This window comes from Chinchilla lanigera, unplaced genomic scaffold (genome assembly GCF_000276665.1).
Source record: "Chinchilla lanigera isolate Chin_1 unplaced genomic scaffold, ChiLan1.0 scaffold00110, whole genome shotgun sequence".
Taxonomy (NCBI): Eukaryota; Metazoa; Chordata; class Mammalia; order Rodentia; family Chinchillidae; genus Chinchilla; species Chinchilla lanigera.
Genome location: NW_004955511.1, coordinates 4,456,697 through 4,475,885, shown reverse-complemented (window position 1 = coordinate 4,475,885; position 19,189 = coordinate 4,456,697). Strand labels below are relative to the sequence as shown.

Sequence of the window (19,189 nt, the reverse complement as noted above, 5' to 3'; positions counted from 1 at the left end):
GGGAATGACGAGGCCGGGAGTCAGTTCTTCCTCTTTTTATGGGATACTGTGGCAGACACAAATCTGGAGAGAGCTAGCTCTTGCAAAAACAAAAATCACCATTCTGCAATTGCTGAAATTACTTCAGGAAATTGGAAGCGATTGAAAAATTGAACACTTTTTTATTTAGGAGTCTAATTGCTATCTAAATAGGGGACCTTCTGTAAGGCAAGAATTGGCCAAGAGTTTTTGCCATATTCAGAATCCAGACTCTCAGACAAAACTCTTATTCTTTACCATTGTAATTAGTGTTAAATGTTGGGATCTGTCACCTTTATTCATCCACTCCTTTTCTGTGATTATGTATTTTAGGGTCTGGAAAGTGTGGTGCTCATTTTAAGTGTGCTGGAATTCTCAATTGCAATGTCTCTCTCTGTCTTTGGATGCAAACTAACCTGTTGTAACCCCGATAGGGTGAGTATTGACATTCATTCAAAGATGTCTCTAGTAGTTTTATATTGTCCTACCAGCAATTACCTGAAATGCACATTTATTATCTCACACTTCCTGTGTGTCAGAAGTCTAGGCATTGATTAGCTGGATTCTCCTCTCAGCGTCTTACTAGGCTATGCTCACTGACTTAGCAAGGGCTGTGGTCCAGTCTGGACTTTCTGCTCCACTTTCATGTTTATATGGCAGAACCCATTCCCTTTCAGACACAGAACTCATGAAAATGTACATCTGCTTTGAAAGCAGCAGTACAGAGAATATTTCAACCTAATCCTCAGTGAGGACAATGCCCAAGGAGAGAAAAAAGCAACTAGACCCCATGACTATCAACATTAAAAGGCTTAACAGCCCACTTGAACCCCTGGTCTACAGCCTACCTACATCTAGCTGATACCAGAAAGATGATCATGTTTCTCACCTACCAATGAGAGTGAGGGCATGCCTTGGCTTGGATGGTAACTTCTGACTGGGATGAAAAAAACTAGGTACTGGAGGAATATATTGCAACCTCCAATCCCAAGTAAACGGAGGTAGGTGTGTCCTGGGAGAAGTAGGTGTATCCTCCTAACAGATGGACTTAGTAGATATCTTCAGGGTGCTCCATCCAACAAGAGCAAAAACTATGCTTAGTATCATATAGAACTTTCTTCAAAATGGACCACATTTGAGGCAGTAAAGCAAGCTTAAGGAAATGTAAAGGAATTAAAATTGTACCTTGCATACTATCAGATCATGGCACAATGAAACTAGAAATCAATAACAAAGAAATTATCTAAAGGCATGAAAACCAATCAATGCATTGTAAAATAAAATGTTGGTTATAGAATAAATAAGACCTTGCTAGAACTAAACAATAACACCAGTACAAAATACTTGTTATAAGATAAGTGCACATCAAGGTCCTTAAAAAGCAAGAATAATCTGCACTCAATGCTAATAAAGTGAAAAAAATTATAAAGATCAGAACACAAATCAGTGAAATTAAGAACCCTCCAAAAGGAAGAAATACAAAAAAATCAAAGAGTTAGTTCTTCAAAGTAATAAACAAAATTGACAAAACATTACCTGATCTAATCAAAAAAAGGAAAGAAAAGACCCAAATCAATCCAATGAGCAATGAAAAAGATGCAAACACAGCAGACAGTGCGCAGATCAATGAGATTATTAGTAACTACTTTGAAAACATGTATGCCAATAAACGGGAGAATTTAGAAGAAATGAATAGATTCGTAGATACATATGAATTAGCAAAACTGAGCCAAGAATATTTTAAAATGTTGAACAGTCTAACAGCAGGCAATGAAATCAAAACAGGAGGAAACACTGAGGAATGATGGATTCATGACCAAATTCTACAAATAATTCAGGGAAGATCTAACACCAATTATCATCAGATTCTTTAATAAAATTTAAAGGAGATGAGTCCTCCTAAATGTGTCCTTAAAGGTACTGTTACTCCGATTCCAAAGCCAGATAAAATTCAACAGCAAAAGAGAAATACAGATCAATCTCTGTAACAAATATACATACCAAAATCCTCAAGAAGGTACTCGCAAGTAGAATACAACAAGTCACAAAAGGATCATATATCATGGCCAAGTAGGCTTCATCCAAGAAATGCAAGAATGGTTCAATACACACCAATCAAGAAGTGTACTACATCACATAAAAAGAAGCAAGGACAGAAATCACATGATCATCTCAGTAGATGTAGAGAAAGCCTTCAGCAAAATCTAACATATGTTCATGAAAAAAAAATACAAAAGACAATAGCTATAGAAGGACCTTATTTCAGTCCAATAAAAGCCATTTGGGACAAATCTTCTACCAACATCATATTAAAAGGTGAAAGCTGAAAGCTTTCCCTATAAAATGAGGAACAAGGCAGGAACATCTGATGCTGTAGTCAGGGTTGACAAGGGAATAGATTTAATATAGGACACATAATTTATAACATAATTTTATAATGTTCACCAAAAAAAATGAGGAAGAGTGCAAGGATCTGTCCATGCCCTAGAGACCCAAAGAATCCAGCTGAAGGCACAGATCCCACAGCAATGTCCTGCATGAGTCCAGCTAAAAAGCTAGAATCCATGGTGATGTCCACCACAAGTTCAGCTGGAGGCCTAGAGCCCACAACAGTGTCTCATGTAAGTCTGTATTCAGGATTCACATTGGGAAGGCCCCAAGGTCAGTGGTGGAAGCTAGAGAGTCTGTGCCAGCAGGATGAAGGATCTGTGCCAGCAGACTGAGGAATCTGCCCAGGATCCAGAAAGTTATGCTCAAGATAAAACCAGAGCTCCCACGAAGAGAACTGCAGCCATCCTCAGTGACAGCAAGAATCCAAGCTCCTCTGATGATGAAAACAGCCATGTTCATATCAGGAAAGCCAGTGTGACAAGCTTCACCAGGAGAACCAACAGTGTATCATCTTCCCCTCCACTTCTCCTTTTATGCTGCTGGTAATAATCCTTAGGTGGGCCTTCCATCCAGAACCACCTAATTCAGCTCAGCTGGGTGTTGCAAGTTAACCTGTAGTTGATCCACATCTACTATCACCAATCCTGCTCATCATTGTGCTCAAAATATTAGCAAAAATAATTAAGAATGAAAGAGAAATAAAAGGAATATGCATAAGAAAGGAAAAGTATCATTATAGTTATCATATCAAATTATCATTATCTACAGATGATATGATACCCTATATAGAAAACCCAAAAAATCCACCAAATGACTCAGAATTAATAACTAAATTTAGTAATGTAGCAGAACACAAAATCAAATGAAAATCATTAGCAGTCATGTGCACTAATAGTGAACAACTGAGAATGAAATTAGGGGAAAATACCATTTACAATGACATCAAGAAAAATTGTATACTTAGGAATTAATCTACCTAAGGAAGTGAAAGACCTCTACGAAGAGAAGTACAGTCCTCTGAAAAAGGAAACCAAAGAGACCTCAGAAAATGGGAAGATATCCCCTATTCCTGTACAAGCAGAAACAATATACTCAACATGGCTATACTTCAAAAACTGACATATATGTTTAATGCAATAGCCATCAAAAAACCAATAACATTCTTCAGAGAAATACAGAAAATCCTAAAATTCCTATAGAACCGGAAGAAAGCTAGAACAGCAAAAGCTATCCTCAGTAAAAAGAGCAAAGGAGGAGGCATCACAATCTTAGACTTAAAGTTACAATACAAGGCTACAGTGATCTTTTTAACAGCATGGTAAAGACACAAAAAACAGACACAAGAATCAGTAGAACAGGACGGAGGATGCAGAAATAACCCTCAGTAACTTAAACGTCTTGATGTTGTGTTTAACAAAAAGGCCAAAAACTTACACTGAAGGAAACATAGCCCCTTTAATAAATGGTGTTGGGAAAACTGGCTATCCACATGCAGAGGACTGGATCTAGACCCATATCTTTCACTATCTAGTAAACTAGAATTGAAGTGGATTGAATAACTAAATGTTAAAACACAAACGCTTAACCTGCTGTTAGATAAAATAGGTAAAATTCTCATAGTCATAGGTGAAGGCAAGGACATTCTGGACAGAACTCTACTTGCACAGGAAACAGTATGGAAAAATCAACACACAGACTCATCAAATTGAAAAGCTTCTGTGAAGCAAAAAAAACAACCAACAGAACAGTAGAGAAAGCCAACAGAACAGGGGAAAGATTTGCCAGTTATTCCATAGACAGAGACTAATATCTAGAATATATCAAGAAATTAAAAATTAAGCCCCCAAAATAAAAGACCAAATCAAAAAATGGAAAAGTCAAATGAATAGGCATTTCACATAAGAAGTACAAATGGCCCATAAATATATGAAAAATATGCAACAGCACTTGCCCTCAGAGAAATACAAATTAAAACAACCCTGTGATTCCATCTTAGCCCAAAAAGAATGACTACCATCGAAAATCAAATAATAACAAATGCTGGTGAAGTTGTACAGTGAAAGGAACCCTTACACATTGTTCTTGGGGGTGTAAACTAGAACAACAACTATGGAAATCTGAGTGGAGATTCCTCAAAGACTAAAACTAGAAATTACATTTGACCCAGCTATTCCCTTTCTAGGTGTCTTCCTGTAAGAGTTAAAGACATTAAGTTGCATGTTTATAACAGCAAAACTCATAAAAGCTACATCTTGAAAGCAGCCTGTATGTCCATCGGCAGCAAAATGCAAAAGAAAATGTGGTATTTATATATAATAAGCACTACTCTGTCATAAAGATAAACTGAGTGGTTTGTAGGAAAATAGATAAACCTGAAGACCATAATGGAAATGAAATAAATTAAACACACGTTTAAATATTTCATGGTGTAATAAGCAAAATAAAAAGATAGGTAATAGGAAGTAGCAAGCTATTCTTTTCTCAAATGGGCATAGGATTAAGAGACAAAGGAGAAAGAAAAGGAATGAAATACGGAATTAATGTGTGTTGTGTTCATGTACTAAGTCCACACAAGGAATCTGAACATTAGATTTGGGAACAACAGGGCAGTGGTTCTTCCAAGTATGAAGGGTTTATATTGGTCAGTTTTTCTGCTTCTAGGACAATATACCTGACTTGACTCTTGCAACATAAAGGAGAAGGAGTTTATTAGGATCATAATTTCAGAAGGTTCAGTCCATGGATAGCTGGCTTCAAGGTAGAAATGGCATAGCACAAGGGTGTGGCAGAGGAAAGCTGTTCCAGCCAGCCAGCCGGCCAGGAAGTGGGGAGACAAAGAATAGCCAGAGCAGTACATGTAGCCTCCAAAGGTACACCGCCAAGGAACCAGCTCCTCTGATCTGCCTGCCAACGAATAGCACATTCCACTAGGAACTATCAGTGGTGAGTACATGCCTCCGTGATGCCATCACCACCAAGAGCTGCCCTTCTGAACACAGGAGACTCTGGGGGCATATTTTAGACCGCAGCCATAACGTATTCCAGAATGTGGGAGGGCTTGATAAAACCCCAACAGCTACTTATTCCCTTCATCACCTAGAGACCCAGAGGCAGACAAAATTCCCAGCCAGACAATAACCTGGCAATCATACGATGAGACTGTTGGTGCTTGTTTACATCTCTCTGTGTCTATTTGCTTTCTTTGTGGCTTCTAGGCAGCACCATATTGCACACCTTCAAATGCTTTCACCAGGGGTGGACTAACTCACGTTACTCCAATGTAGGTTTTTGCGTTACTAATGCTTTAGAAGTGCAACTTTCCCAAAAGTTACCTATGCTCGTGTAATTTTGCAAATGAAGTACTTTACTGTCTATGGGAGAAGCTTTTGAGAATGAGACAAATTCCTTAGTCAACTTCAAATCTTGGTGTTTGAGTCTCTGATCCTGTCTACTCTAGAGCAGCTGCAGGGCTGAGAAGTGTTTCTCCCACTATTCTCCTGTGTGATTTGAGAAGAGTGGTGATCTTGGGTGTATGATGCCTAAGCTTCTATGTTGTTCTGTTTCCCCCACTGTCCCAGTCAACTCAACATCACACTGAGTTGTGGAAGAAGCACCAGAATTTTCCTCAGTTTCATGAAAATTTCTCCCCTTCTGGGCCAGCATGGCTCTTGCACTGAAATATTCATTTCTACAATAAACTATGACTTGGAGATGCTGTTGTCATCAGCATTAGTAGCTAATTCTGAGGAGGACTCCATACTTTCCATAACTCCATGATTACCCTGCTCATCAGACGCTATCACTTACATGTGATACTGGTCCAGGTTAAGACTCAGCAGTAGTCATCAGCATCTCAGGCTATGATCCAACACTGGCTGAATGCCCTTGATCTGGCATGATGTAAAGTATGCCTAAGGATAGCTGGAATAGGTGTGTTGCTGATGTCTGTGGCTCATTGAAAGGAACAGTCAATGCTTAAAATATTCTTTTTTCTTGACTAGTTTTGCACGCTTGAATCTAGTAATCAGAATGACTGATCTGGAAACAACAATATGAAGTATAACAACCATTGTTGAACTCTTACCATCTTGTATGGTGAAGCTCTGCATCATTTCCAATGTTGTTTTTTATTACTTCTTACTGTCTTACATTCTTATGTCTGCTGGACTGAGCAACTTGGCTGAAGATAGTATGTAATGCAGCAACCATTGTTAATTCCTATCATTTTGTTTTGAGGTCATGTATCATTTTTGCTGTTTTTGTGTTGTTTTGATTTTGTCTTCATTGTTGTTTTGTTAGTTTTTTTTAATTTTTAAAATAAAAAAGAATGCCAGAGAGTCCAACACTTGAGATTGAACTGAGATGACAGAGTGAGTCCTAGTACTGTCGATGTTAGTTGGGCAGGAAAGGGAACCTTGAGATTATTTGGGTAAACAACTTATGGTGTTGTGATTTATGTTACAGGCTGTGTTAATTCTGCAATCAAACATTCCCATGGAGGAAATTGCCTGTCCCGCACCACCTGAAGGACATTTTCAGTCACCACCATATGAAGAGCTAGTGTTCTAGATCTATACTGACTTTATGCAGGAACTCCAGATTTGTGTGTTCCTGTGTGAGTTTAAAAGTGCAACACCATGTTCCATTTTCTGCAGAAACTCACCAACCCATTCTACTAGGTCTTTATCAATATATTAAATTTGAAGAAGTAAATCATGTGTATAATGGTCAGCTGTGCTTGAATATTTCTCATTCATCTTCAGCTCTTCAAATAAGGACATTAAATTGGCTTTGGCAGCAATCAACAAAGAGATATTACTGAAATGAATAAAAGGAGCCCTTAATGTAGGTTACATATTCCTAATTCCTGTCTAATACAATATACTTCCCTTTTGTATGACTTTTTCAAACCTATGGTTAGAGAAACAACTTCATTTTCCTTCAAGAAGTTGAGATGCATGGATTCCCCACATTTTCTTTCTCACTCTTTCCATGAAAACTACCACAGGACAGCATAGTCAGTCCTTATATGTGCAGAGTATTAAGTACACACGCATCAGATTTGACTTTTACATTTTATTTTATATTGTTTCTCTCAGGACTGAGGTAGCTTGGTTGTTTTTGGCACCTTGGTGCTGTCTTGCCCTCACACGTGTTACTGATTTCCAGCTTCAGCTGCTCCCTACAGTTCTTCTCTAGAGGACATGTTATTCCAAAACTGTTCTTTCATTAAAAAATAAAGATTTTTTTTTGCTAAGGTCCTCATTTTGTATCTTGGGATTGGTTCCAAATCATATCTGCTTTTTCTCAAGCTTTCTGAGTCCAAAGGCAAAAGGCACAGTCTGCTTCTAAACATATCTTATGCCATGAGTTATTTGATCTCCAGGCTTTTCCCATGGAATGTTTAATAAAGATGATAATATTACAGCTTCTCTGGACATAGAAATTGGCCTAAAAGTGCTCTCCTCTTTGCTGAGTAGTTTATCATCATCTGTAGATTTCTCTCCATCACAGAAAAAGTCAACTAAATCTTTGGTGAGTGTGGAGCCATAACACACACGCCAATGGATCAAATGAAATTTACAACTCTTCAGGGTCAATCTCCCCCCTTGAAATTTGGAAACTAAGCTGCAAACCAGCTCTGCATTAGAAGTGGGAGTTGATTCTGGGTCATCCACATCCTTGTCGTGTGCAGATCCCCCTATCAATGGTACCCTGCATTTTTATACCCCAAATCTATTATCCAGGAATCTGTAATCAAAATATCTGCTTTCACATGATACCTTTTTAGTCATAGCTCAAATTTAGGTCTTCAATGATGAAGATGGCAAAAGGGTTATTGAGTTCTATTTGTACGTATCCCCTAGTCAAATCAATGTGATTAGTGTGTACTGTTTCGGAGTTTGAGTATAAATTCTTGACTTCTAAAAAGTGTCATTGGTCATTGGTATTGCCTATGAGATTAACTTGATCTAGCTTCAATTCTTCCAGGGAAAATTCAAATTGGATCTGGCTGGGAGAGGAAAGCTGGGTTATAGGAAGATTTTGTTATTGTTAAATCCTTGAAGCCAAAAAGAATATCTTATATACTTTGAGGTTATACCCAGTAAGTGTCCATAAATGTCAAATGTCTGAAAAAGCAAAGAAATAAGAGAAATTGTTTGTGTGAATGTGTGTGTGTTTAGGGGGAGAAAAGATAGACGGGAAAGGAGATAGACTGGCCAGACAATTGGAGCAAAGAGCTCAAACCAAAGGAACCTCATGTTTGGTCTCAGACTGGAGAAACAAGCAGTGAAATTTTCTGATAACAAGAGAACCTGATAGAGTAGTTCTGTGATCCTGCCAGAGTGGGTCAGGAAGGAGAAAATATGACAAGATATTTCAGGAGCAAAAACTCATAAAACTGATAATATATTTCTGTATGCATGCATATGGTTGTTGATGCTCCATGTCATCACTTGAACAGTTATTGTTTTTATTTTGAAATCAGAAAAATTATGAACTGTAAAGAAGTAGGGGAAACAAGGATAACACAAATCAGTAAGCACTATGTAGCACACAAGAGCTATTATACATCCACTAAATGCTATTTAAGCTATAATGAGTACTTTTTCTACCTAAGAAAATGTACAGAAGGAGAAAGAGAGAGAGAGAGAGAGAGAGAGAGAGAGAGAGAGAGAGAGAGAGAGAGAGAGAGAGAGAATCCTTCCTTTGAGAAATGTGCTTCTCTGTGTCAGTCACATGGGGGGAGCTTGCTGCAACACAACAAGAATGTCGCCCAGAAAACCAGTGTGGCACCAAGGTACTCTCAGTCCAGCCTCTCTCCTCATGCCCTGGTGCCATATTGCTGCCAGCACAACCCAAGCATCTCCATCTGGGTTGCCCAGGAGAAGGTCAAGTGTCCAGGCTTCTTCTGGGGCTTCTCTTCACCTCTCTTCACGTTTCATCTCATTAACTGCGAGATCAGCCATCGTGTTTTCTTTCCAGGAACAATGTCTCTGTAGCCTGAGTAAAATGACAATGCTGCCCACCTTGAGATATGAAGGGACAACATTTTAAGAGAACTTTCCGGTATATCTCACACATAGAAAATGCTTGGTTATCTTGACTTTTATTCCCCTATATGCAGCTTCCCCATTTCAACTTGATCCTCTGTGTCTGAAATAAGTTTCAACCCCAGTATACGCCTAGGATGTAAAGAATGGTCATTCTTCTCAAGTCTCATTCCTTTAAAAAAAAGTCTATAAAGGACTCTGTCTTGGTTACTTTTCTCTCATTGCTGAAACAAAATACTCAACAGCCCAAATTAAGGAGAGAAAGGTTTATTTAGCTCACAGTTTGTGGGGATTTCAGTCCATAACCAGATGGCTCCAAGGCAGGGTGGCATGGCAAGGGGCAACAGTTCAACGTGGTAGAACACAGCAAAAACAAGGGCAAAAAACGGGGTAAGGGCAAGCCTCTTTTCCTCCCTTATATTATAAGCAGGCTGTCCCCACCCAGGGCGGTTTAGCACTCACACCATCTCCCTGCCCTCCTCTCCTCTTACACAGGATGAGGATGTTTACAAAGTGAGGACCCTGGCTCCCTGCTGAGTCACTTAGTTAAACTTCTGAACTTCTCAAATTAACACAATGTATCCACCATAAGAGTCTAAACCGGGAGTATCAACTGTGTAGAAAATTCTTGTTTTGTCTTCCATTTGCTACACAGGAGTTTAGAATTAATGGCCATTTTGCTTCCACACTATTGAGTTTAGTGACATCTTGTGATGTTAATGAGTGCACCTTTCTCTCCCAGATAAATAAGAAATGCAACCACAGCACTGATTTTCCTCCCCCTAGATGTCCTGGGAGTCAGATAGGGTGACCTCTGATCGGTAAACATACTTGCGAGTGGGGTTCTTTGCTGTGTTTCCATGTGTCACCGGTGAGGGCCACGATGCCTCATTCACACATTATTAGAACTTACATCTGCAACAAAATCATGAAATCCATAACCATAAGAGAAGTGTGATGGCTATATTCGTGTTAAATGAAATAGATTTCAGCATAAGAAACATGGTGGAGGGTCAGGAGACTAAGATAGTTGTGGATTAAGATTCCACAGCAATCCCTTCCCACTGACACTGCAGGTTGAACAGCTGCTCACACACCTCACAAGAGGTAAGGAAATGGGGTGATAGACCATAGTTCTAGCATTTCACCCACTGTAGTGACTATGGATTCTGTTAGTGGGAAGTTATAAACTTTTGGAGTTATCTTATTGTCTTATTTTCTCACATTTCTTTCTCTATGCTGAGATTTGTTCATCCTAGATAACTCTTCCTCTGTAAGTGATGATGTTTTTAGTAAGCCGCTTTCTCTATAATGTGCCCTGGGCCATGGTCTTACATTAGTATCAAAACATCTACTCAGGCGGGCTGGGGATTTAGCTCAGCGGCACAGCACCTACCTGGCAAGCACGAGGTCATGAGTTTGATTCCCAGTACCGGAAATAAAACAAAAACAAACAAACAAAAGAATTTACTCAGTGTGTTCAAAGTGCCAGGTTAAACCCTCAGCACCACGTTGGGAAGGAAGACTAACTGCTCACAAGAAAGAAAACTGGAACAAAAACCAAATATAATGAAAATGATCTATACAATTCCTCTTAGAATAATAAATTGGAAATGTTACTATATGACATGCCCCCCAAAAAGCCCTAATGATTGCAACATTGAACTAAAATACAAGTAAAAGGGAGGAAGGAAAGAGAAGATATGACAGGAGAGAGAAAGAAAAAAGAGTATGTAACCTAATGAGAAGTAAAGAAAGGAAGGAAAAATCCAATTAAAGAATTTTAAAACATAAATTAGAAACCACACAAAAAACCCATTAGTGAGGGAAAACAAGAAAATCACATCAAAGACAACAGAAGTGAAGGTGTTAACAAGACTAATATCACTCTTTGTGGAGTTATTTGAAGCAGAGACATCTCTTTCCCAGACATCTACTATGGGGCTGTCCCTGTTATTAAAGAGTTCCTTTCGGTGGTGTCCCTTCTCAGAGCCTGTCCTAGCAGGCAAGAACATTCACGGCAGTCTTCTGGCTGAGCTCCACCCCTCCCTGGCAACAGGAAACCCCTAACACAAAGTTCACAGATTCACTCAGTATCTTAGGTTTGTGGGTGTGGCGTGTGTAGCTGGAAACACACACGGAGCTTCAGTTGGAGACACCCACCAATCCTCTAACCTGTAGGCTGGTCTGGATTGTGGTCCCTAAATCCTGGCACTCCCAGATCAGTGTGCCCAGAGATGTGGATGGCAGGTGTCCCACAGTAGGGCCATGTGCTCTATGCATCTGGGGAAGGCAGCATAGGGAGGAGGCATCTGGGTCAAAGCAGTCTGCACCAGGGTGAGACGCCATGGAACCGAACCCTCTGCCAGTCCCGGTCCTGTGCTCCTGGGCCCAGACCCCGGTGGCTCCACAATCAGTTGGTCTCCCCAGAACATAATGCTCAAACCACAGGGTTTTTTAAAGCATAGAAACTGTGTCAGCTTCAGTTTTCCTCTTCCGCCCCGCAAAGTGTACTTCCTGCCACCTGCCAGCTGGAGAGTGAGCGCACACTCCGGCCAGTACTGGCTGGCATTTGCCTTCTCGGTGGAGCCTACTCCCACCCGCGGCATTCTCAACTGTGCTGTGCCGCAATCACTACTTTCCTGCACCCAAAATGAGTCTAGGGTGGGCACCCCTGCTCTCCCCACCCATCTTGTGAACGCAGGAGACTGTGGCATTGGTTCCGGTGAGACCACACTTTCCTACTTTCCCAGTCACCACCTTCCCTCTGCCTTTGTCATCACCCAGGGAATCCTACCTGTGCTAGTGATAATTTTATCTCCTTTCAAAGGTTTTGATCATTGCTGATTGGAGATACAGCCCCGAGTGACTCATCCCCGCATGTCACGATTTCCCTGTCACTTCTATCTCTGTGTTCTCACCCTCAACCTTTCCAGTGGCTCATCTCTTAACTGTTGACCCTTTAGCATAGACCTTTATACAATTCAAGCTCAATATGTCCACAATTTTGCTGTGTGCTCCTGCACTTCTGCCCAGGTCTTTCTTTGTCTCCTGACCTAGTGATAACTCACTTCCCTAAATGAGAATCTAAACATTGTGTTTTCTTGTCTTTTCCCTTACCTTACATATCCCGGTGTGCCAGCAGGGACAGTCCTTTTACCTCATCAGTATCATGTACACCCCTCCGTTTCCCTAAACCATCTGAGTACCACAGCCCAGTCAGCTAAGTTTCGGTCCTCCCCTGGAGAGCTGCATTGCCCGTGAGTCTGTGTTTCTGATTTCAGGATTGTTTATTCCTGTGGTTTGTTTACAAGGCAGCAAGGATGGTATTTCTAAAATACATGCTTTAATTCTTTTTTAAAAAATGTTTTTAGGTTTTATTTTATTGGTACATGTTTGCAGCATTTAATGATTACATTTCTCAGGACAAATCCGTATATGCACATAATTCATCTTAATTCTCTTTTCACTTCTTGCCAGAATGTAGACTGCACTGTATTTATAAGTGGATTTAAATCTCATGCATATTAGCTGTGTGACAACTTCTGAGTTTCAGTTCTATCTACCACACAGTTTGGGTGTGAAATCCCAAGTAGACGTACATGTAAGGGATGTGAGCTGGGACCGAGTACACATCAGTAAATTATATATTAATAACTTGAAGTTTTTTTATGAATTCCTATGACTCATAGAATAATTTCCAAAGTCCTTCTTGTAGACAAGTTTTTCTCCTCTCAGTTGATGTGTTGAAATCCTAGCCTCCAAAGGGAGAAGGATAGTAGGTGAGATCTTTCATAGGTAATCAGGGTATAAGGCTGGTGTCCTCAAAGGTGGCATTAATGCCATTATAAAAGAGGCAAAGAAGGTCTCTATTCCCTCTGCTCTCTAGCATATGAGGACCTTCCCCAAACAGGAAGAGCTCCCTCACCGGAGGTGGCCATGCTGGCAGCTGGTGTTGGGCTCCCAGTCTCCAGGACTCTCAGACATAAACTCCCATTGTTTCAGCCTACTGTATCCAGTTATGGAACTCCAGACCCACTGGGCCAGTCCTGAAGATGACTGAGACCCTGCCGGATGTGACTGCTTACTCGACTTTTTCCTCATTTGATTCTGAAACTCTGTCAGGGTACAGTCAAGAAACAGATCTTTCCCTTGGCTTTTTCTGTTTTGCATTTTATTGACTTCTCTGGACAACATCCATCCCTCACTCTCCTTCCATTTATGTCTCTCACTTTTCATCAGGGGTTAGATGAGTCCTCCTCCAAGACAACTCTGCATTCACAAGGTTGGAAGTCACTGATCTTCCTACACACTCTGAGCACGTTCCACCCTGCAGAGAATGCATTACTTCAGGTTTATATGATACATTTTCTGGTCTCTATTAATCTGCAGTCAATAAACTCCTTGGGAGGCAGACTGTGTCAGTCACTGTCCCCCATTTTACCTGCAGTGTTGAGTAATATCTCCCCAAGATGAATCCTGTATGAATGAAAATACCAATTCTTTTTTCTTCTCCATGTGAGGTATTGTATTCATTTTATAAATGAGGGCTCTGAGGGTCAGGGGAATGATAAGGTCAGCAACAAATGATGGCACTTGAGTTTGTCTTGGTATTCAGGCAGCTTGTCCACATACCAGATGACTCAGGGCTGGGGATTTAGCTCAGCGGCACAGCACCTGCCTGGCAAGCGCAAGGTCGTGAGTTCAATTCCTGGTACCAGAGAAAAAACAACAACAACAACAAAAAAAAAACCACATACCAGACGACTCTTTGACTTGGAAAGGAGTATTGATTATTGGTAAAATAATCAATTTGTTACCATGTTATGAGGTATTAATGATGTATCTCTGAAAATGGAAGTTCATGTCATTAGGAGAACTAATTTTTGCATAAACCAGTAATGCCCAATTATGTAGGAAGACAAAGGTAACCTGTAAATGTATGAAATTGCAAAAATGGACTCTTCTGTAGGCTTCTAAATGCCACTAAATCAGCTCTGCAGACATTTGAGTCAGTGCTCCATTACTATAACAAAATGCCTGGGTCAATCATCTTAAAAGAGGAAAAGTGCAGCTCAGGCTTTTGGCTCAGTGCATTGTTGGTTGGGTCCCTGGCTTCTGGAGTAGCAGCAGTGCAGAACAACGTGGTCCACAGATGCAGCTGGGAAACCTACTCAGCTCATGGCGGCTGGAAAGCAAAGAGAAACAGGAAGAAATGAGTTTTCAAAGCTGTTTTCCAGGGCACACTCCCGATGACCTAGGTTCCTCCCATTGTGCCCCACATACCAAAGGTTCAACCACATCCCAATACACCACATGCTGAGGGCAAACAATTATCCAAACCTAGCATTGTATAAACGTGAACAGTCAGCTGCACAGGCTTCACTGCCACAGAAGTAACCACTACTGCTGTCACTTGAAACACAGTGAGAGGCAGCTACTACTTTTTCAGCACATTGAGTAACATACACACAGAGTGCACACACATTTCACAGACCCCAGACAGTCCACACATCCAATGCAAAAAGGAAACTGTGTGCAAGGCCCAGGGTTGGGTCTGCCACAACACCAAATAGGAACTGATTGTTTTCCTCAGAAATTTTGCCATTTCAGCATAGCCTTCAGGACTTAGAAAAAGTGTTAAGAGTCCACGGATTGAGAGAGAGTGAAGTGTGACGTGAGGGATCCTGACCAACCGCATCTGGATGCAGAACCAGAGACTCTCCACCGGACACACTGCACACCTTGCAGGCTGGAAGAAGGTGCGTGCGGGAGGTGCTCTCCCCAGCTTTGGGGAGGACGGGGTTCCATAGATGGTTCTAGCACACTCGGGGATCGAAAAAGAGTGAATAAGGCCGTCTCCCATGCTCCAAGCTGGTATCTTGGGTCAGGAGGGGTTGAGTGCACCTCTGAATGTGTACCTGTACTATTGGAGGAACAGTCTCTGGTACAAAGGCTGGAACCACAGAAGGCAAGGACAAAGGACAAAGCTGGGTACTGTACATGGTTGTTTTAGCTACTTTTGTTCTCTGAATCCCCAGGCTGTCAAACAAATGAAAGCAATATTTCAGATGTTTGACTAACTGCTTCATGTATGCTCTGTGTATCCTTTCTTCTGTGTACTTTATTCCTTGGCACTGATTTGTTGTTTTTATAATTCAACAGTCAGAAAAGATCTATCTATCCCCAGCATGCTTTGGTGGGGATGAGGTAAAGGCAGGGTCCTCGTTCTAAGGCACTTAGATGGATTCTGAGACGGGGCATACCTTTCCAGGCCATACCGGTAGGACCATTCTTGGGTCACCCAAGTCAGGAACAGCAGTTTTCATGAGGGTGTCCACTAATGGAAGTCACCAGGAAGACTCTTAGCATGGTAGGAACGAGGGCGAAGCTTGGAGGAGTTGTGCTGATGAGCTCTTTCCTCAGATGAGGTTCAAGAAATCCAGAGAAGAGCAGTAACTTACCCGGTATACTGGTCTTTGCTCATTGTGAGGAAATCAGATGATCGTTTTCTCTGCCCTGCTGGAAGTTTGTATTGAGGAAATCTGCTTCCTTCTTTGTGGCTTCCCATCCATTATAAAATGGATTACTTGAACAAATTTGACTTTTCCAGGAGATGGTTTCTCTTCTTCTCCTGTTCTCTCTACTTCTCAGAATTTTGTTTCCAAAATAACAGCTCATGAATTCATTCCCAAGTCTATAAATAACTTACATTTTATTCCTCAGGAGTCCTCTGATGTTTGGTAAGTACCTTCTAAAAACTGTGGCCATTGTATGCTGTTTTGACTCTGTCTCTCTAATTTCACATGTTTTTCCTGATGCAGTCTTTACCTTTATCAGTCCTTTCCTCTGATTTATAGGAATTTTAGTCGTTTCCCAGTTTTCTGTCTTTTTTGTTTTGTTTTGTTTTGTTTTGTTTTGTTTTGTTTTGTTCCGGTACCGGGAATCAAACTCATGAACTTGCACTTGCCAGGCAGGCGCTGTGCCACGAGCTAAATCCCCAGCCCCCATTTCCCAGTTTTGTAAGTGACTGTGGTTACACATCTATTTCTCCAAACTGTTTTTGGAAATTTTCTGGGTGTAAAGGGAATAAACACTAAATTGGTTTGGTTTTATTTAATTTGCATTTCTAACTACTTTAAATTCATCCATGTTATTCTTTATTATTATATTTCTCTAAATTTTGAATCATTTACTTTTATTTTATGACCTATCATGTTCTTTTCTTTTTACATACAGCTTTGCATATGATTTAATATATATGTCACTAAAATTGATGTTTGAAGTGATTAATATATTATTTTATTTTTCTTCTATATTTCCCTGAACTTAACCTTCCCTCACTTGACTTCCTCTTTTTTGACCTACAATTTTTGGTACCTATCTAACAATGTGGCTCTCTTGATAAATCAAGTGTAAAACAGGTTGAAAATTTTTCCAACTAAATGTGAATTCTTTTCCTGATTAGACCAAATTTGGACGCTGCAATATTTTTTCACGTTGTGCTACTCATGAGTGGGCACTGGCGTCCAAAGCTAAGATTTCTGTGGAGGCTCAAGGAAGCATAAGTGATATCACAAGCAGCTGTGCCTTCATGGGTCACAGCGAGTTTCACTCCTGTCAGCACAGAAACAGATGGGCCATGGAGGTCTCCGTATGATTCCTGCTTGCTCAGCCCTGCTGGGTCTTCCACTTCCTGGGCTCAGTTATTATAATACAGGAAGGGAGTGTAGACCGGGTCTGTCCTTGTGGGATAAACGGTCTCAAAGTGTCATGTTCCTTTCTTGTCATTCCCAGGACTTCACCCTCCATTGCATTTCTTAGTCTGCTGCTATAGCAACCACGCAGGGAGTGGAATCCACCTCAGTGGATGCCAGCACTGCTCTGCAGCAACTGGGGCAGCACTCATTTCTGCAGACATGGATGGCAGGGAAGTTCTTGAGAGGGAAGCCCAAAGTCCTTGGAGTAAGTCATTTGCAGATTTGAGAGGAGAGCGGTGGTGCTGTGAACTTTCTCTTCACCACCCTAGTGCCAAATTCCTATCCCTCTGGCCTTGGAACACGTCAACCCATAGAAAATCATGAGTATTTGATTCTCAAGCTTCATCATGGGAAAATGATATTATGTTCTACCACATCATGTGTCTGATTTACTCATATTTAAAATACTGTGACTTCAGATCTATTTTAGGTTGCTGGTCATTCCAGTGTAAAAGACAGGGATAGAAAGGGCTCTGTGTGCTCGGGCAGATGGCCCTCACATTCCCACTTAAGTAGCTGAGGACCTACACTGCTCCTGTGTCCCTGGAACTATTGCATCACCTGCTCCTCAGAGGACACAGTATCTTCCTTTCTTCAAGCCCTTCTCTCTGGACTTGAGGTCACTGTGGCTAAATGTAAAGGAGAAGTTGGAAAGAAAAATGCATCAGAGAAGAAGAAAGTACCTTGATGACTGCGGTTCATCCCTACCCTGAATTTGAAATCAGCAGGGGAAAAAAATCACTGTGGGCACATTACATGCTTCAATTTTCCAGTATTCTAATTTTCATTTTGAAAATAATTATTATTCCTGACATATGTGATAAGTCAGCATACACTGGGGTTAATTTTAAACATATTAAAATGTACTTGAGACTATTGTAGCACTTCTAGCTTCATAGCAAAATCAAGAAGAAGGCCTACATCTCACGTGTCCCGGCCCCCAGGCTCTCATCTGCCGGCATCAAACGCTCTCAGCGGAGCGCTGTGCTGACTAGAGCTGACGACCTGCACTGACCCATGGTGGTGGCAGAAGTGCGTGCCAGTGCTGGGGCGCACTCTGTGGGCTGCTCGCTCGTGGGCTCTGACAAGTGCAGAAGGACGCACATCCATCATTACAGTATCCCACAAAGTAGCTCCTGGCCCTGAACATCCTGGGTTCTGTCTGTCCTTCCTTTCCCTGCTGTTCCCAAACCCAGAATCCACTGACCCTTTACTGCGCCCATGGTTTGCCTCTTCCGGAAGCTCACACAGTTGGAATTACACAACACACTTCCTTTGGGATTCATTCTATTTAGTGCAGCAAGTACTGAAGAACAGAGCTGCTCATAGCATTCTTCTATTACCTGTTCATGTCTTATGGGATCTATAGTCCCCCGCCCCACCCCAGGAGATTATGTCCTTGATGTTCTTTCCCTAGTTTTCCTGGGTAGAGTGTTATTGTTTCATTTATATTTTTATTTTTGTTTATATGTTTATTGAGCCAGAGTCTTCCTACATAACCCAGGCTGACCGCACACTCCTGGTGGTGCTCTGGCTTCAGCCTCATGAATGCTGGGATTATGGCCATGCACTACTATGCCTGGCTCATTTTGCTTTCAAAAACAGTTTGTAGCTTTTAGTTGTATTAATATTGTGTAGTGATTTTCTATTTTCAGTTCATTGATTTTTTTGACATAATTTTTATATTTGTTCCTTGCTTACTTTGAAGTGAATTTCTCTTCTTTTTCTAGTGTCCTAATTTCTCTTCTTTTTCTAGTGACACTTTTTCTAGTATCCTTGAAATGAATTTCTCTCCTTTTAGGTGACTGATCTTTAGATCTTTCTTTTTACCTAATATGTGCTTTGGTGCTTCCAAGCACTACTTTTGCTGTATCTCAGAATTTTATAAATTAATTTATTTGATATAAATCTATCACTTCTCAGTCTTTTGGCTAAGATCAAGTGCATTTTATATAGATCCTTTTT

The 19,189-nt window shown here is 40.8% G+C and overlaps 1 protein-coding gene across 1 annotated transcript in view; it reads left to right on the top strand.

Annotated features, from left to right (window-relative positions):
- The window catches only part of LOC102016079 (membrane-spanning 4-domains subfamily A member 4A-like), an 18,896-nt gene extending 11,784 nt beyond the window's left edge, over window positions 1-7,112 (top strand). Inside the window, exons 6-7 of the mRNA XM_005408077.2 lie at window positions 352-453; window positions 6,874-7,112. Coding sequence (XP_005408134.1) covers window positions 352-453; window positions 6,874-6,978 — 207 coding nt within the window. The 3' untranslated portion in view covers window positions 6,979-7,112. The remainder of the gene's footprint in view (window positions 1-351; window positions 454-6,873) is intronic.
- Window positions 7,113-19,189: the final 12,077 nt, after the last annotated feature.